We start from the raw sequence: 19,975 nt of genomic DNA, 5'->3' as shown, positions 1-19,975 counted from the left end.
TCTTCTCAGCCTCATTTGCAGCACCATGTATGCTGCCCATTCTACTCTTATACTTGCTGGAATATTTCGGCTCAAATACCTCCGCTAGCTGAGCTACCCTCTCAATAGTTTGAGGGTTATGTACCTTCACATCTGCAGCGAGAGAAGGATTTAACCCCTGGATGAAACGCAGTAGCTTCCCCTTTTCAGATACGTCCTGCACAAACAAGGAAAGCCTCCAGAAGAGCTGTAAATACTCTTGGACCGTACCAGTCTGTGACAAGGCATAGAATTCAGCCAAGTATTGATCCAAGACGAGTGCGAATGTAGTGACCATCAATTCTTTGAAACCCCTCTGGGTGGTTGGTCTCTAAGGCAAATCCCTCATGTATCGCCACCATGTGTGGGCATAATCCTGCATATGCATACCTACAAAAATGATGCGCTCCTCCTAAGACTTGGAGTAGAAGCGGAATAGTCTTCCCACTTCGTGAGCCACTCCTCCAACTTTTTTTTTTTTTGCAAAGAAAGGAACCTTCTATTAATGTGTCTCCTCAGAGCCTGTGAAGAAACCTATCCAGTTGATCTGCACACCCGAGGCCTCACACTAGATAGCCACGGCTCCCCTGACTCTCTCCAAACTCGTTGTGGTGCTCCTCCTAAGACTTGGAGTAGAAGCGGAATAGTCTTCCCACTTCGTGAGCCACTCCTCCAACTTTTTTTTTTTTTGCAAAGAAAGGAACCTTCTATTAATGTGTCTCCTCAGAGCCTGTGAAGAAACCTATCCAGTTGATCTGCACACCCGAGCCCTCACAGTAGATAGCCACGGCTCCCCTGACTCTCTCCAAACTCGCCATCTGCAAACTCGGAGTTCAGCAGCTCCTGCTGCCAGATTGGGAGCCTCAACCTTGTGAGGCCCGCCACCTGCGATCTCAAATAGTACCCAAAGCCTCCACCACAAACAAGAAGAGGAAGGGAGCGAGGGGGCAGCCCTGGCGGACCGAGTGAGAGAGAGGAAAGGCCTCACCCGTGTGTCCTCCGATAATCTAGCTAGAGCTCCCCCCATAAAGCGCAGAAACTCCTCTGACCCATCTAGCTGAGAAACCCAATCTCCGCATAGTATCCTCCAAGAAGGACCACTCCACCCTATCGTAGGCGGACGGCGGCCAGCAATTGTGACTCCTCCCTGGACCAATCCACTACCTCCCAGAACGTGAAGATGTTGTCCAAGATGCCACGCTCTTGGACGAACCCAGACTGTGTGTTGTGAATAATGTGAGTTAGATGGGGCCGTAACCGCAAACTCAAGACCTTGGCGAGGATCTTATATGCGGTATCAAGCAAAGTGATCGGTCTCCACTGCCGGATATTGACCTATCTCCCCCTTCGGGATCAAACAAATCCACCCCCTGCTCAGGGACTGAGGAAGGGAGCCCGTGTCAAAAATCTCCTGGCAAGCTAGTCGGAAAGGGGTGGAGGTGATCTCCCTGAAGTTTCGGAAGAAGGCCGGGGTCAAGCCATCCTCGCCAGGACAATTCTGGGTCGAGAGAGCCTTGAAGGCTTCCCACAACTCCTCGTCCGTGAAGGGCTCCTCCAGACTGCTGCACAAATCCTGTGAGACTAACGTTGGAACATGATCCCAAACTACCTCCTGAGCCACAAGACCAGCTAAAGTCATCCTCTCTGTTTGAAAGAGCTGGCTGTAAAACCTGTGGTCAGGTCTAAAATCTCATGCACGTCAGTGTGCATGATGCCCTGAGGATCTCAAAGATGCTGCAGCTGTGTGCCTACCGATCGGGGCCCAGTAGTCTGAAAAACTGCTTCATCATCCTGTCCCCCTGCTATACCCATCGGGCCCGAGAAGAGTGATAGGAGAATTCAGCCCGCCAAATCTCCGTGTCCTGAAGCTCAAGGAGCGCTCTCAAACCTGTCACTAAGCCACTAAGATCCTGGGTCCTGCTCCCTGAGCAGCTCTATGGAGACGAGGTCTCTCCTCAATGCCCGCTCACGCTCCTCAAGAGTCATCCTCCGCCTAAGGGCATGCGCCTGCAACTCCTCACTGCTCCTCTAGATCGCATCGGCCACCCACAAAGCCCAGCCCTCACACAATGCCGTCTCTGACTACTGCCAAATCCCTGCCAGGACCTGCTGAATCTCCTCTTCTTGCAAGAGGTTCTCTGGAATGCAAACCCCCTTTTGGGAAAGACCTCGATGGGGCTGCTCTAAGTGAAGTACTACTGGAGAGTGGTCTGACATTGTGGTACCTGCTAGTATCCTTATAGAGCCACGTCTATGCAATGCCCAGTCCCCAACATAAAAGCGGTCTAGCCTCTCAAGTAGTCCATCATGTCTCCTCTGTCTGAAAGAGAAGAGAAGGCTGCCAGGTATCCTATTGAAATCTGGCTCTCGCCATGGGTCTCTGCCACTGATCATGAAAATGAATTGCTCCCAGGGGCTCCGCTCTGTAGCTGGCATCTCAGAGAAGGAGGCGCCGCCTTGCTTATCCTCCCCAAACTCCAGGTTGTTGAATCCCCTCCAACAATCCAAGAATCTACATCTAGAAGACACTCCGAAAGCCTTCTCCAAAAGACCAGACGGTGCTGTCTGCACGCTGGGGCATACACATTTAGCATCCCAATCCTGGACTCTCCCATCCAAACTGCCCGTCCTGGGATAAGCTCGCCCTGATCATAGACCTTTAGAGCCACTGCCTGTGAGACCGAGATGCAGACCCCTCCACTCCGTCCTATTGCAGAGGACCACAACTCCGGCCTCTCCTTGGGAGGAGGTGGTGTCGCCGTCTAAGATCTGATGTTGAGAACATGTGCTCCTTAATCAAAAGGATGTCCACAGTCCGCCCTACCAATGCCCTCTGCAACTCTTGCCGAAGGATCGGGTATTGCAGTTGACTACAAGCACGGTCGTGGAGCTCGTGCACGTTCCAACTCACTATGGTCCAGCTCATGAGGACGGGGATGCAGAAAACAAGGCTCTCCTGTGGGTGGGTGCCTATTCCAGAAAGACTACCTTATGTGCCTTTGTCGGGGGTTTAGAGGGCGAGTAGTCCGTGTCTGTATGTCGATGTACTAAGGTGGACACTAGCTCAATGCCAATCTTCCATGCCCACTTCATCGTGAAGGAGACTTCCACCCTTTGGAGTGGCCACTCGTATGCCTTATCAACCTTTGCCTCAAGCGGCAATCTGATAACTCCTACTGCCAAACCACACATCGGCTTCTCTCACGTGAAGCTCAGATGAAAATTCACCTCCGCACCATGGGCGTGCCACAGGTCTAGTCCCTGTGGCCCCATCCACTCATCCATCATGCGTGAAATCTAATCTCCCATAATAGCATCAAACACCACTAGGGACCACTTCTCCAACCCTATGGATGAGAACTGGAATCTCCAAACTGGGTGTGTCTGGGAGCCCACTACGCTGATCGAACCCCCTTTCTAGGGCTGCAAGACCAGAAGCGTTACCTCTAGGGGTAGAGGGTAAAAGTCCGGAATGTCCAAATAGTTCCAGGGTCCCAGCCTCCAAAAGTCCCGCAGTAAGGGACGTCCAAGCTGGAGATGGGGAGGACAAGCCCCTTCCCTCTGGCTCCCTCCCAGACTAGACCGGATGCTGCGGTGAGGAAACAGAAGGGGACGTTGTCTTCCCTTGCCTGCTGGCAGGGGTGTTGAGGCAGGGGGGGCTGAAGAACCTGCTAAGGAGGTGGAGAGGGGGACGGAGGGGAAAGGGGGAGGGAGGGAGGCGGAGGGAGGGGGGCGGGTGGTGAGGATGACCATAGCAGGAGGGGCGAGGGAGGGGGAGGTGAGGGGAATCCGAGAGGGAGGGGAGGTGGAGAGGGAGCGGGATCTGGAGGGGAAGGGGGACGGGGGGGAGTAGGGGCCCCCCGCTGATCAGGCTCAAAGTCCCAAAGATGAGGTGTCCAAACCTCTCATGCCACAAATGGGTATCTGCCATGGTAGAGGAATCAACAGCAAAGGCATCTGTATCTGCAAGGCCAGCATCATCCAAGCATCTATCATAGGCATCAAGTCTATACAGCCCACTAGTCAATGTCCTAGGCAAGACCATGGTAAAGGCATGTGTAGCATCATACACTGCACACCCAACACCATCAAAAAGAACCAGATAGCCACAAGTAGCTATGGCTGAAATAGAGATAAGATTCTTGCGAATGCCTGGAACATAAAGCACATTCTCTAGAGTGACAAGACCATCAAAAACAGAAGTAAGAGCAACTTGCCCAATGCCTTTCACTGTATATGATGCATTATTGGCACATGTGACGGTCCCCCCCTTAGATGCATGCTCAAGTGAGCTGAATAACTTCCTGTAGGAAGTAATATGCTTGCTAGCACCACTATCAAAGAACCAAGCATCAGATACATCAGAAAGTGTCATGCAGGCATCCTGAACATCAGGATTATACTGACATGTAACCAAAAAAGCCCAATGCTGGTCTTGTGCAAAATTAGCTTACTCATGCCGATCTTCTGGACTAGGAGAACCAGATACTGCAAAACCAGACTCTTTCTTCTTCTTTTCAGATGCAATTCTCTTCCTGCATTCAAAGATATCATGCTCAGGTTTCCTGCAATAGTTGCATCGCTTCTTCTCCTCATTATCCCCCAAAGAAGAGGCACCATGGGAGTGACCAACATGTGAACGAGGGAAGTCTTGCCTTTGCCTTTGTTTTTATGCTGGGCAGCAAAGGCTTCATCACTAGCCATAGAAGCATTGTGATTTGCACGGCTTTGTTTCTCTTGAAGTAGAAGAGTAACCAGCCGGTCAAAGGAATAATGGTTGGCATTGCCACCTCCAACCAACCTCAATGTAGTAGCAAAGCCCTGATAAGAGTTAGGCAACCCGTCAAGGGTATTAGAAACAAGCTGAGAATCAGGCACCACTCATCAATATTAGCCAATTGCTCTTTCAAATCCTTCACACAGGTAAGATAGGCATCCATGTTACCACCCTCTTCAAGCTTCTTCAACAGCTTGCGGAGATTGGCAACCCTAGCCTCATTCCGCACCTGATATAAGGATGCAAGCTGATCCCACGCTTGCTTTGCTATCTTGCAAGACCAGATATGACAGATAATGAGCCTTTTATCTAAAAGAGCAATCAAGGCATGTGCTTTGGCATCACGACCATCCCACAGAATCTGCTCCTGTGTAGGAGACAAAGTACCTATAGTAGAAGATGCAGCTGCTCCGGAAGTAGCATTAGACCCGTCACCTGATGAGCCTGAAGCAGCACCTATAGCACCACAGGTGGTAGGTGTAGCACCAGAAGTTGCATTGTGTGTAGACCTGGCCTCAGAGCCTAAAACAATGTGCCACATATTCTTGGCAACCAATACATGCCCCACATGTATGCCCACATGGGGTAATTTGTGCCATCAAGCTTGTCCTCAGCCCCAAGCATCCCAAACAAATCATCCTTGCTGCTAGTCATGGTGTTGAAATGCAAGGCAAATGCACCAACTGGCAAGGCAAACGAAAGAAAGGCAACCTCTCAAAATCAAGTGACAAAATTCTGCTCAAGCTTCAAAGCTTGTCACTGCAAAGACTCTACTAAATCAAAAGTGTACGTATTTTGCGAAAATTCCCCCAAAGGCAACACGAGGCCTTCCAAGGCAACATGGGGTCTTTCCATAATGCAAATAAAGCAGAAATTGGAAAGAACCAATGCGACAAAGGATTACCCAATGGTGTAGCTCGGAAAAATAGTGGGAAAAAGGCTCCAGATATGAGCAAAAGGGTTTCACCCTTGAAAGAGAGATGAAAGTAACTAGGGATGCCAAGAGAGGGCTGGAAATGAGATTTACAGCAAGAGAAAGTGCTCCCACGAGGAGGAGAGCACTTGGAGATGAGAGGAGAGTGATCCAATGGAGGGAAACTCGCAGCCCGAGGCAAAGGGAAGCCAAATGAGAAGGAATGGGCTCAAGGAGAGGCCTCCAAATCGCTTCAACAAGCTCCAAATGTCTTCAAACACCAGCACGCTTCTCAAGACAGCAAGAAATCGCAAGAAAGAGCTTCAAGCAGGCTGGAATGAAGTCCGTACAGGTCCGTACAGCATTAAATTCAGGTGTCAGCAAGTCCGTACATACTACTCCGTACAACCACCCCGTACATGTCCATACTACTCTGCAAGTGCATTAAATACACCATACGAATGTTCGTACAGGCCGTACAATGACAAATTGCATTAAATGCAGTCGCAGCTGGTCCGTACAGTCCGTACGGCTGTACGGATTCACACGTGTGAGGCGGCTGCAGCAAAAATGGCTTGAATTCTGTACCACTTCATGATCTTCTGCAAAAAACACTCCAAAATGCTGATTTCCCGCGCCAAGAACAGAGTTTTCGAGATGGAAATGCTTAAGGAGGCCATAGGTGCTCACGGGTGTGTAGAAAACCAGCAAACCAGCAGAAATGAGAGCTCAAGCAGCTTGGAAAAGCTGTCAATGGAATGAATTGCTACAAAACTAAGAGTGGAGACTCAAGAGAGAGCCAACATAACAAAACCCTAGGGTTAAATGCCCTAATTGGACTAAGTGTACTAACTGTCCTAAGTGGTACATGTACTAACTGTACCAACTAACCTAACTGACTGTAATCAGGCCTACAAGGCACATACCAAGGAATGAGTGGCACCTATGGATAGCCCATAGAATGGCCTACAGTAGGGGAAGCGTTTGTGGAGGGTCACCACATTCGAGCAATTTTGGATGGCACCGACGGTTGAATAGATTGAGAGGGGTATAGATTGAGAGGGAAATCCATCAAAATAAATAGTCAAGGCCATTGATCAGTCCATTGTCAGAGGATTGGATTCTTGGACGTCATGTGGTGGGGGATCATCGCAGATTAGGATTTGTATAGTGCAGCAACGAAGAGTCACCAGTGGCAGTCATCCTGTGCAAGTCCTGCCATAACTAGTATTGCATGTGTAGCTATCACCAAGCAGACACTCACCATCATCAAATAGGCGTTCAAAAATGCTAGCCTGCCAAAATTTCACCCATACTTGCTTCTAGCACCCATTCTTCCTACGCATAAATTATTTGTTCCAATTTTCCTTCACCATAGACCCCCCAAAAAAAAACCAATCCTAACCATTGAGGACCATTGCTCGATAAGAAACTTATAACTATAGCTTACCAAAGGCATGTTATGGGATCTCATGAATTGGTTTGTATTGACTTGTCACAAATATTTTAGTCCCAAATGGTAATTGATTTATCCCTCACTCGTCATGAATAGCATACGACTCCTTCATAGTTTAGCACAATAAACATGTCACGAGCTCAAATATCTAATAAAGAGGTGTGCAAGCACTGAAGCAAAAGATGTGAGCCAACCCCTCACATAACTTCAGTTACTGCATATGCTCACATACACATACTGCAATCCACTTAGAGACAATTGGAACAACTGAGCCTTTGTATGTGCTGTTATCTTCATAATCAATATCACAGAATGCAAAAAGCACAACCTTGTTCATGATGGGCGACCTTCCCACGTTTTGCCAGCTCAATACGATGATCCGATTTCATCTTCAAAAGCCTCTCCTGTAGTCACAATCAGGCCAATTCCAGAAAATTCCAGTAATAAGCTGTGAGACATCCTACAAGTCCAGATAAGCACCTATTCCATAATGTCCAGAACAATATGCAACTTTTGTCAACGACTCTGACATGGTTATCACAGGTATGACAAGAATTGGACATAAAAGCCTCACAAAGTGAATGAAAAGACATTGAATGGCACCAGGGCCCCTCACCTTCAGAGCATTACTATCATGTCGCTCTGAGAATATATCTCTTTCAGCCGCCTCCAAAGTATCAACTGGCCGCCTTCCATTCGAAATACGAAAAAGATGCAAGGTAAGCTAATGGCAATCCAGACCAAACGCAAGAGACACCCAACAAACAATTATGGGATCTTTACATTAAAACGATGCAATCCCTTATTCGATCAGAGGTACCTAACTTCATCAGGACTACCCATAAACCTATATCTCTTGAAACACATTCCAATCCAACCCAAATGTCCAACCTCACCTTTGTTGATTGATAATATTCTGTACAGCTGTCTCCTGTAAAAGGCAAATACAGTAAATCACGAAGCCAGGGAGGAAAAATGAGAAGAACAATGAGACACAACAGTGAAATGAAGCGTCAGCAGGAAATGAACTGAACCCCCCCCCCCACCCCCCCCACTAGGACAAAGAAGAGATCTTGTTGAGGTCCTCGCATTGCCCCCACCATCCTTAGCATTAGACATATCATCTACCTCTCTCTCTCTCTCTCTCTCTCTCTCGCGTATGCACACATTGACCCTGTGTCTGAATTTTTCCTAGCACATGCAAAGAGCAAAAGTCACCTGTTCAAGAAGGACTGCGTGTTGGACTGCCTCTTCAAGCTTCTGTTCGACCCTCATTTGATCAGAAGGATTAGAGTATGCAATGCTATTTGAATCTGTAGAATGTCCTGAAGAAGTTTGACGTGGAGGTAAGGAGGAATCCCAGGCCTTCAATCTTATCTCATGATCTGAAGATTGTCGAGGTGCTTCAGATCTTGGTACTTTCCCAGGCTCTACAGTATCAGCTAGACCCAAACTTGTCACATGTGGCTTTGCATCCTCCCCTTGGACTGACTCATCTGGAGCAGGGTCCCATCGTGTCTTGCGCTTGCCATCCCTCTTCTGCTTGTGCTCCTCAATCACAAGTGGCTCTAGAGTATTTTCCCCTTGCCACTCAGTCTTCAGCCTGTCTGATTGATTTGATTGTTCGGCTTGGGAGGCATTGCTCTGGTTAAAAGCAGGCTGGTTTTGCTTGGATTGTCCAGGTGGGTACTCAGGGGGACATGATGCCGGACCCCCATGGCTTTGAAGCTGCGAAGGATTGCATGTGGCAAAATCTGGGCCCTGCTGGCAATGTTGATTCGATTGCCCTTGGGTCTGCTGTTGTGAAGGAATCATGATGTGGCCTCTTTCATTTTGAGAAGCAGGTGCAGCAGAAGGGTGAACAGTATTTTGCTGCAGTGGCGTTTGCATGCCAGGTGGCAATGGGTCTTGAGCAGTTTGCAATTGAAACTGAGGATGGCCTTGATTTTTAGTTGGTCTGAAAGATACTGCTGGCTCCAGAACAGGCCTTACAAATGGAAGTGGACCTCCCTGGACTTGCATGTGTACATTGGTAGGAAAGGAAGTCTGTAGTGATGGGGAAGCTTGCCCTGCGAAGTGTTGGGAGACAGGATAAGATTGTGCAGGAATTGGCTGAGGATAAAAAGGCCTTAAATTATTCAGCTGGACTTGGGTGGTGCCTGGAGCATTAAGGTTGTCTTGAGGTATATGTAGCTGATGATTCATTGGAAAAGTGCCAGGTGGAGGTTGAGCCAGAGCAGAGGATGGAAAGAGTATTTGAGGTCTTGATGCCGCTGGAGTTCCTGGGGCTTTATTTTGTAATGGAGCTGGCAGATGGTTCAGCTGCTCTGCATTTGACAGAAAGGGAGGGCATGCAGTAGGTTGTACAGCACCAGAATGAGGTGGGGGGAAAGGCCGGATAGGTTGAATCTGCTGCCGAGGAACAGGTGTTTGCAATGTGCCTGATTGAGTGAAAGCTTGATATTGAGAAGGGTGCCCAGGGGGTGGACCAGGAGGAATCTGTGACCATTGTTGATGTGGAGGATGAAAGGACGTTGGAGGTTGAAATGGCAGAGGCATTGGAACAGATGACTGTACCTGGCTGCCAGAATCTGACTGATTGTTAGTTGGACCAAGATGTAGAGCACTCATTTCCAATCCTGCAATGAAAGAGATTAGCAGCAAAAAATTATATATTGCGCACTGATTTCATTTTGAGCTTGAACTCGAACAAACCATCAATACAAGCTCTCAAAATTTCAGAAAAATCTGAGCTCTCTGATCCAATTAATCAGTAACAAATAGAGAGGACAGCAGAAAAATGCTTTAAATTTCTTGCATCCAACCAAGATCATAAAAGCCAATTTCTTCAGGAGAAAGCATGAAACTTTGCATCGATGCAAAAATTGTCAACCTGCGAAACTTAATCTGTACTAAACAGGAAATGAAACCAATAGTCTTGTTTCTGATTCAAGCAAAAAAGAGAAACTGTAACTGTAGGTCAGACCAGTCCAAAGTAACATACACATTGCACTAATTATCTGTACTAACGATATGTAAATACAGCATGGATACTTGAAGAGACAAATAGCAACCAACCAGAACATCTTGAAATTAAGTATGCATCTATGACCCCTTTTCGCAAATCTCATACATGACACCACAAACTGGGTTTGTTCAAGAACATAGCATCCTAGACATCTTTACTTTTCAGGTGCCCAGTTCTTGAACATGGCAGCTCTCACAACCTCTCATGATCCTCCTCTTAGATTTCGAGAGGCCTATGGTGGAGTGGATTGGGCTTTCTTGGAGGGCACAATGAGCTCAGCATGGTGGATCCATAGCATCTGAGCAATTTATGCAGACACTATTTCTCACACAAGTGAGACCTTCTCTGTTTCCCATTTGGTTTGACAAGGTCCCCCTTAGCACCCTTCCTCTTCCTTTTCATAGCAAAGACCCTATTGCAATTGAGGTCAAAGGCGTCCAAGCTGGTTGGGAATACAACAAGGGAAATCATCTTTTGGACATTGAGTTCAAAGAAGATATGGCACTCTTTGTGGAGTAGACTGCCACTTACTTAGAGAGGGTACACTTCCACTTGAACCATTGCCTGGACTCAATAATAACTAACATAAGTCAGTTCGACTTGCATGGAGGAAAAGATTGCTGGTAAATAGCAGGATACTTGGACCTAAAGCACAATGTCGGACATCCTGACCACAACACCAGGGTCCACATACTTAATCTCAGCAACATCTCCCAGAAGCACTGGGAGAATTCCACCAAGAAAAGATCCTCTTTGACCACCAACTGAGCTGAATTTTGTCTCCTCTGAGACTGAGCTGGCCCCCTTCTTCTTCTGATCAGCCTTTTCCTTGCCGCAGTCCTTTGCAAAATGCCCCGGCTCATCACAATAGAAGCATTTCTTTTCCTTCTTCCTCTCCTTCTTGTTCTTTTCATTTGAAGAGTCCGCTCTGTTGTCAGATTCTTTGGGGTTGCCTTTACCAGGCTTACCCTTGCCCTGCCTTTGCTCCTATCCTGAGCTACCAGGGCTTTATCATCCATTCCATCATAATTCTTTTCCCAAGCTTCTATTGCAGCAACAATGGAACCAACTCCTCGAAAGTCATTGGCGCTATTAAGCAACTAACAATCCCCAATTTCTGGGGCAATCTAACAGCTCACAGGCCAGCCAAAAGGCCAGCCACCTCAGCCAAACAAGTGGCCAGAAAGACCAGCTGGTCTGGCCGACCAGAACTGGCCGACCAGCTGGCCGACCAGCTGGCAGGCCCACCGACCAGCTGGCCGACCAGCTAGGTCTGGCCTATAAAGGCACAAGCCCCCACACTCCTACCTCAGGACAGGACCTACAGCTGCGCCTCTTCTCCTCCATGCTTTGCTGCAGCCCCGCCTGCTCCACTTCTACCTCTCCTCTTCAGATCTGCTCCTCTCTGCCTCCTGGCTGCTGCCTTCTCTCTACCTCTCCTTCCTGCCTCCTGGCTGCTCCATCCTCTCCTCCAGATCTGCCCCAACTTCTACTCCTCTGCTCCTCTGCTTCAGCTCTGTCCCTTCTGCTCCAGATCTGTCCCATCCTACTCCAGATCTGTCTCTTCTGCTCCTCTGCTCCAGATCTGTCCCCTCCTGCTCCAGATCTGCTCCTTATCTTCATCATCATCGAGCTACACGGAGGACTGCGTTACGCTCCCTCTGCTGCTATCTTTTCTACAGTTTCTCTACATGGAATCATCTTTCTGATTCACCTCAGCCACGGTCCTTGAGACACGACAACTTGAGGTTCTTGTATTCAGTTTTTCATATTACCGACAGGCACTATGTTTTCTGAGTTCCGTTCTTCAGTTGTGTCTGAGTATTGTCTACTTTTTGACCGCTCCACTGCAAACCCTATCGTTTCTCTATATGGTATCAGAGCCATGGTGATCTAAAGACCCCAGATCTCTGGTGATCTAAAGATCCTGCTTCTTCAAGGAGGCCATAGGTACGGGGAGCATCACTCCTATGAACATATCAGTTTCCTCTTCATTCCGCTGCGCACTAAGGGAGAGAACTCCATCTTCTACTCCCATCCCTTCCTCCCTTTCAGAACTCCATCTTCTACTCCCATCCCTCCCTCCCTTTCTTACCTCTATCTTCTACACCCATCCCTCCCTCCTTTTTTTCGGTTTCAGGCTTGACACTCCCCATTCCTTCGAACAAGGAGGTCATGATCCTTCACCTCTATCAAATCTCCACCGGCATCGACTTCCAGGATCTACAAGTTCTCCCGAGGGAGTACCCTTTCTATTCAGATGTGTCTTGATGACTGTTGTTTCGAATTCTTCTACATTCATGGAGGCGGGGATAGATTCCTCTCTCTCGAGGTTCAAGATCGGGCACACACTGGATCACTGTTCAGCTACGACCTCTTCCTTTGGTGAAATCCTACCTTTTGGCGTTGAGTTTGGGTGGCTTATTCTCTCAAGCTTCACAGTGTTCTTATTTCTATATGGTATCATACGTGTAACTCAGACACTTGAGGAAGTGAACAATTCCCTTGCAAGGGCACTCCTCTTGTGATCACCTCTTGGGCATTTCACAGGGATAGCCAACACCACCATCGACATCCCTACACGAAGCTCCAAGCACACAATGTCTGCCCCTCCAAATTGGCAATTGAGAGGGGGTATTAAGCAACTAACAATCCCCAATTTCTGGGGCAATCTAACAGCTCACAGGCCAGCCAAAAGGCCAGCCACCTCAGCCAAACAAGTGGCCAGAAAGACCAGCTGGTCGGCCGACCAGCTAGGTTTGGCCTATAAAGGCACAAGCCCCCACATTCCTACCTCAGGACAGGACTTGCAGCTGCTCCTCTTCTCCTCCATGCTTTGCTGCAGCCCCGCCTGCTCCACTTCTACCTCTCCTCTTCAGATCTACTTCTCTCTGCCTCTTGGCTGCCGCCTTCTCTCTGCCTCTCCTTCCTGCCTCCTGGCTGCTCCATCCTCTCCTCCAGATCTGCCCCAACTTCTGTTCCTCTGCTCCAGATCTGCTCCTCTGCTTCAGCTCTGTCCCTTCTGCTCCAGATCTGTCCCATCCTACTCCAGATCTGTCTCTTCTGCTCCTCTGCTCCAGATCTGTCCCCTCCTGCCCCAGATCTGCTCCTTATCTTCTTCATCATCGAGCTACACGGAGGACTGCGTTACGCTCCCTCTGCTGCTATCTTTTCTACAGTTTCTCTACATGGAATCATCTTTCTGATTCACCTCAGCCACGGTCCTTGAGACACGACAACTTGAGGTTCTTGTATTCAGTTTTTCATATTACCAATAGGCACTATGTTTTCTGAGTTTCGTTCTTCAGTTGTGTCTGAGTATTGTCTACTTTTTGATCGCTCCACTGCAAACCCTATCGTTTCTCTATATGCGCCGCCCTTTGCCCTGTAATCATTGCAGTAACAAAACTACTATAGCTTTGGGGGAGCATTCCTAGCAATAGCCTTGCCATCCTAGTCAAGCTCGTCCTTTGACCAACTGTCGTTGGCTGATCCCGCACCACCTTCATCTTGGTGATGTGATCATGAACCGATTCCCCTTCATCCATGCTCATGCCATACAGCTCTGTCTCGAGCTCCAAGATCCTCGCCTCGTTGTTGAGCTCATACATGTCCCTCAACGTGGCCCACGCCTTGAAGGAAGTGTTCATCGTCTATATGTGAGGAAGCACCACATCCGCCCTAGTACCCACAATGATAGTCAGGGCCTCCACATCACGGATCAGCCATGCTCTCACTAAGATAGTGTATGTCGGTATTATCACCACTGATGTCATCGATGTGGCTAGAGTAGTCACAGTGGCTTGAGGCATCAGCTCTCTCCCCGTCGCAATCTCCCACGACTCCCTCAGCACTAAGTGGCTCCGAAACTTCATCTTCCACAATGGGTAATTGGTCCCATCGAGCTTGCCCATGTCTCCAAAGTTAGGGATCTGATACCTATTGGCCATGACAATGAACTGAAAAGGTTAAAGTTAGAGTGTCGTACACCTGCTTGAAGATAAGCCTCCTGTCAAGGTACAATCCTTCAAACACCTGCCTAAAACCTGAGCCTCCCGCCTGAGTACAATCCTTCATGCGTCGAAGTTGATTCCCCCAAGCAATGAATCAAGGTCGTCCTTGAGCAAGGTCCTTGCCTTCATTCTTGTGAACTTCCATCAAGGCTCTGACACCATGTTCGAAATGAAATCCCACCAGAGGGTATCCCGCAGCAACGGAAGACTGATAGAGCGTCCCTAGGAATTACACACGGAAGTGTTTCACTATGGAATCAAACTTCTTTACTTGTGTGTACTTCACAATCATAGATGTGTGTGCAAGCCAGTAAATAGACCAAGATCTAAGAGAGATATAGCACCAACAAAAGTATATTTCCGTCCAAAATCGATACAAGAGACAAGAGGGCCCAAGTCCCACCAAACCGTGGTCCTCAGTCCTTACCAAATGCTGTGCTACTATCACCTTGGCCCTTCTAGATCTCTGAGCCCACGTGCTCCTCTGGGCTTATGTAGACTCTCTGTCCAGTGATCCCTCCACCTTACTGCCCGGATACTCAGCCTAGGTGGGCAGCTTTTGCAGCCCTCCAGCCCACTTTTCTCCTCCTGGATGTAGGCCCAAAAGTTGCTGGTCTGCTGCTCCTTGCTGCTTTTTCTTTGCTGCTCCAAGTGATGCCTAATGGGGACCCAAATGCCCCCTTTATAGGGGCAAAGCCCCCTCAAAATAGCCGACCAGGTAGGTCTAAATGGGCCGACTTTCTGGTCTGTTTGGGCCGACCCATGGTCTGTGGGAATACCGGCTGCTGGCAGCCCTTTTTAGGGCCCTTGTGGACCCCACCTGGCCACTAGCCCAGACTCTGCAGCCCTAAAGCCCGACCACCTTTGGCCCCCAAAACCTGCCCAATTCATGCGCCTCAAGGCCCTGCTGGTTCCGCCTCTGTTCAGCCTCTGTGCAGGCCCTGGTGCACCCCATACAGCCTCATACACTGCCTTGCAGTGTTCCGTACAGTGGCGGAGACAGACCATACCCTTGCTGATGTCATCGCCAGGTCAGCGCAGCCTTTTCCTACTGGATATCCTGCGCAGATCTGCTCCTTCCATCCATGGACTGCCACATGGCAGATCCACCTCTGTTCTGCCCTCTTGGAAGTGCTTTCTCTGCCAGGAACTCTTTTGTCCTTTTGCTTTGTCTGATTAATGCACACATGGCAGCCACCATGCTGCCCATGTGGCAATCCCTCGAACCCTAGGTACACCCCCCCATGCTCTCCTCATTTGGGGGTTCACAGGTGGGGAGGTGACCAACCCTAATCCAACACCACCCTATCAGCAACAATATGGCCATCTGGATTGTACTTCACTTTGTATACCCATTTGTTGGCTATGGCCTTCTTTCCTGGTGGAAGGTCGCATAATTAGCCTTGGTATGAGCTGCACATGGACAGCACCAATGTGCTTCTGCAAGGCTATTGACAGGCCCAATGTGGTGGACAAAAAGGCCCACATGTAGGGCTGCAGATGGCGCCTATACTGGGCCATTTATAGGCCTCAAGGTTGGCAGACAGCAAATGAGACAGGGTCGGTTGGCTGAGGTAGAGACTTGTCGGTCAGTCTGTGGGACATTCCAGCCCCTATATATAGGCCCCATTGTTGGGTCTTGGTACTCAAGTGAGCCTCAGATTAGGCTGCATCCAGAGCAGCCATGAGGCCAAAGAGTCAGTTCTTGTTGGAGCAGAAAGCCCATCGATCCAGACCATACCTAGGTGCAGACTTACACTCTATAGATGAGCATAAGGAGGTGTATAGGAGGAGCAGTGAACTCAGAAGCAGAACTTTGCAGGAATACTCTACCTTTGAGCAGCTATTGAAGCCTACAGCTACTGAAGCGTACACAGAGGCAGGAGGCAGAAAAGGAGCCGTGACGCCGTCTACTTCATAGGGCATAGCAATCAGAGCCAGATTTGGAACCTTACAAGTTACCTCAGACGTCATTTACAGAAGGTATTAGTGCAGTTTTTGTACTCCATATCTACCTTTATATATATTCCGTTTTGGCTGCATATCTGAGTTCTCTTTCAAATCTGTGTTGCTCTCTTCGCTATTCACACTTGAGTTGTGTCTTTCTTGCAGTGTTTTTTAATCTCAGGGTACATCTTCCGCTACAAGGGAGTTGGCCTATAGCAAGCAACTACGCTATGTTTTTCTACATAAGTATGTCACGATCCGTGACAGATTCCTTTCCTAAAACCTTACAGTCATGCATGTTTGGATGAATGAACAAATGTGAAAGGGTATGCTCTTTCGATAGATCACTTCCCATAAGGCACAACCTCACAAGAGCTACACCTCTTCCAAAGAGGAATACAATTATCAAGATAAAGCTTCTATTTATAACATTGTAAAGTACCCTCTGATCAAGGGTTGTACTTTTCACAAGAGGTACACACCTCACCTTTTGGAGCACACACCTATTCATGTGTGGCTCTTCACTCTCTATATAAGAGATATTCCTCCTATATAAGAGCTACACCTCTTCCAAAGAGGAATAAAAGAAAGCTTCTGTTTATAACATTGTTAAGTACCCTCTAATCAAGGGTTGCACCCTTCACAAGAGGTACACACCTCAGCTGTTGGAGCACACACCTTTTCATGTGTGGCTCTTCACTCTCTATACAAGGGAGATTCCTCCTGATGACATTTTTTGTTGAAAGAGCATCACATAGTTCCATATGTAGCACATCTAGGCATCAAGAAAACATACAAGGTACTTATTACTAGCCTCGAGTGAAAAAAAATGTCACTAAGATGGTTACATCTTGTTTGTTTTGTCAACAAATGAAAGCAAGCAGAAGACTACCACCACGACTCCTTCAGCCGCTTTCTATTCCAACTAAAAGATGGAAAAGCATCACAGATTTTATGCAACCTTGTCCCGTTCCTCCAAAGGTGACGCAATATTATGGTTATTATTGATCAATTGGCCAAAATGATATATATCATTCCTTTTAAGAGGAGTGTTCAAGCTTTGGACAACCGCACCATTAGTCATACTCACATTTTCCAACTCCATCGTTCGCCGAAGCACATCAAAATAGAAACAAATCCCAAGTTCACTAGTCGCTTTTGGATTTCTCTCTTTGAGTCTTTCATACAGCATTAGGCTTCAGTTCAGCATACAGACTGAAAGAATTAACCAAATCTTGGAAGAAATGTTGCATCACTATATTGGGTCAATATTTTCTTCTTAGGAAGAGTATTTATCACTCTTTGAGTTCGAATACAACTCTTTCCATGATGCTATCAACATGACTCCTTTTGAAGCAACCAACCGACAGATTCGGATAGTACCAACAAATTTTGTACTTCAACACAGAGTGGCCTTAGCTGATCAAATTGTTCAAGACATGCAAGATACCCTACTCTAAGTAAGGGATCAAATGAGCGAAGCGCAAGCACTGTAACAATGTTCCACCAATACACGCAGACGTCATCTTGAGTTAATGAAGGTGACATGGGTCAATTACTCATAGCTCCACATCGCCACAAAATAATAAAGTCTATGTTTGCCCAGCAGTGGCCATACTGTTACAGACCATTCCAGATCATAAAGAAACACTCAACGCTAAGTTATAACTTGGATTCACCATCTTACATTTCACATTTATGGCTTTGATGTGTTCCTGAATGCTCTTCCTGAGGAGCAGATGGAGCATACACCTTGGTTGGCTGCAGCTTACATTGGCTTATTGAGAGGGGGTGTTGGCATGTTGGGGTCAACTCTCCACATGAAAGCCTCCAAACGAGAGGAATGATGGAAAGTAACATCTGCAGGTATGAAGAAAGAAAGAGACAAGAAAAGGCTTCTATCGGATGCCATGTAGGCAGCAAAACAGAGATCCTTCTTGAATTTGTTTAGTGCCCATAGGCCAGGCTGATCAGTCCTTTGGGGACTACCGTGGTGTTACCCTTCAATGGGGCTGCTCATGGGCCTTGCAAATAGGGCTTAGAACAGGCACAATATGAAGGGCACATGGGGCTGCAAGCTGGGGATATGGAGGTTTATGTGCCTCAACCAGGCCCTGGTCGGCCAGGAGTTCTAGAGTGGACGGCCATGTAGGCCGCTGGTTGGCCCTCCTGCACAAGACTCAAGTCAGCCATTGACAGGCCAGATCAGCCAGCAAGAGGGACTCTGTGCCCTCTATAAAAGGTCCCTCCCTGGAGGTAGCCAAATATAGGCCTCAACTCTCTTGCTGCTGCTCTGTTATGCCTCTGGAATGTGCTCTACACTTGCCAAGCTCTAGAATCACTTCAAAATTCAGTCATAGGGACTGAAACCCTCAATCAAGAGACACGCAACAAGAGGGAGCACGGAGCATGAGATAGGGCAGCATCCAGAGGAACTAGATGTAGCACCAGTGGATCAGCACCCTGCTGTCCACATGGTGTAGGTTGCAAGTTCCTCTTGTACTCGGTATTTGAGGTCACCGCTTGCAGGAAAGTCCAGAAAGAATCCTTGAAGGAGGCTGAAAAAATCCCTTCATACATCTACAATGTATTCAAGGTTACAATACAAAATCGTTTCAAAGATTTACTAAGATGGCCGAAGTTGAAACAAAACCGAAGAAAAGTAAATTCCAAGTCGACTCCCAGCTTAAACGTGCGGCCTCATATTATGAAAGCTTCCTGCTTGCACTTTACGGTAAAACACCTTTACTATAGATTGGTTAAGATGCAGAAAAGTTAATTGAAACGGTATTGAGGTCCAATGTACACAGAGGAGCATTGCAGATAGTTTGCAGTCATTTTTGAGGAGTTGACACAGCAGACAAACAAGAGCCGAGTGAGAAAGTTAACGTTGGGTTGCTTGTTTGTCTTGATGCTTCACTCTTGAATTTGTGGTTGATTCACTCTGATTCTCTTTATGGAATGGTTGTGCGTGCTTAACTATTCAATTGACAAAAGTGGGGGCACAAAAAAGACGAAACGCTATAGAGATCTCAACAAAAAAAACTTGTTCGTAGCTCTCCTTTGCTTTAACATAGATATTGTCATCTCTCTCTCTCTCCCTCTCTCTCTCTCCCTCGGGACAATAGCAATCTGCCAAAATGTGATCAATCGTTCAATGCTTCGATACCATGCTCAAAGTCAAGGAGAGTACCTAAGGATTGTCGGTCTTCCAATAAAGTCTATTCACAGGACTTCACGAAATTCTGCGCACCAAGCTGTTTTGGGGCCAACGCGTTTGTCAACATCACTATCAGATAACTTTGATATCAGATACGCTTACCTTCATAATTTTGATATTCTCATAGCTAGGTTTGGTATAGTAGAGGTATTCTTGTTGGAATCATACTTTTAAGTGGGAAGATTGCATCAAGAAAAAGCCAAAATACTAGTCTTTTTGGCCTGCCCCAAATGGGTAGGCCTTATTTTCTTTAGAGCCTGGATAAATATCATAAACTTGAACACATTTAGTATAACTTTGAGTATCACTTGGAGGTTCAAGGGTGTCCAATTATGTTAAATCTCCTAATGGCATATTAATGATGTTGAAGATTTAACCCCTTGGAAACAAGTACTTTAAGGACCTATTGTGGTTGAAATATAGATAATTAGGGTTTCACTTAAGAATGAAATTGAACCCCTGGAAATAGGTAGTTTAAGGACCCTTTGTGGGAGCTATGTGAAATATAGATAATTAGGGTTTAACTTAACAGTGGACAATGGGAATGATATTTTAAGTAAGATTTTTGGTAAGTCTTCATTAAGGGTCAGATCAAATCGAAAC

The 19,975-nt window shown here is 47.3% G+C and overlaps 1 protein-coding gene across 2 annotated transcripts in view; it reads right to left on the bottom strand.

Moving 5' to 3' along the window:
* LOC147896765 (WW domain-containing protein) overlaps positions 1–19,576 on the bottom strand; it is a 50,455-nt gene extending 30,879 nt beyond the window's left edge. The window contains exons 1-5 of one of the 2 annotated variants that reach the window (XM_087381659.1): positions 19,346–19,576; positions 8,383–9,745; positions 8,061–8,095; positions 7,781–7,853; positions 7,493–7,568 (exon numbers count right to left, since the gene is read on the bottom strand). In XM_087381659.1, the coding sequence (XP_087237785.1) occupies positions 7,493–7,568; positions 7,781–7,853; positions 8,061–8,095; positions 8,383–9,723 (1,525 nt within the window). In that variant the 5' untranslated portion in view covers positions 9,724–9,745; positions 19,346–19,576. Of the gene's footprint in view, positions 1–7,492; positions 7,569–7,780; positions 7,854–8,060; positions 8,096–8,382; positions 9,804–19,345 lie in introns of both variants that reach the window. The other variant, XM_087381658.1, reaches the window with a different exon arrangement.
* Positions 19,577–19,975: the final 399 nt, after the last annotated feature.

Source organism: Dipteris shenzhenensis, chromosome 11 (genome assembly GCF_047967505.1).
Source record: "Dipteris shenzhenensis isolate YYH24624 ecotype China chromosome 11, Dip_SZ_1.0, whole genome shotgun sequence".
Classification (NCBI taxonomy): domain Eukaryota; kingdom Viridiplantae; phylum Streptophyta; class Polypodiopsida; order Gleicheniales; family Dipteridaceae; genus Dipteris; species Dipteris shenzhenensis.
Note: the sequence above shows the minus strand (reverse complement) of the source record. Positions and strands in the feature narration are given on the sequence as shown.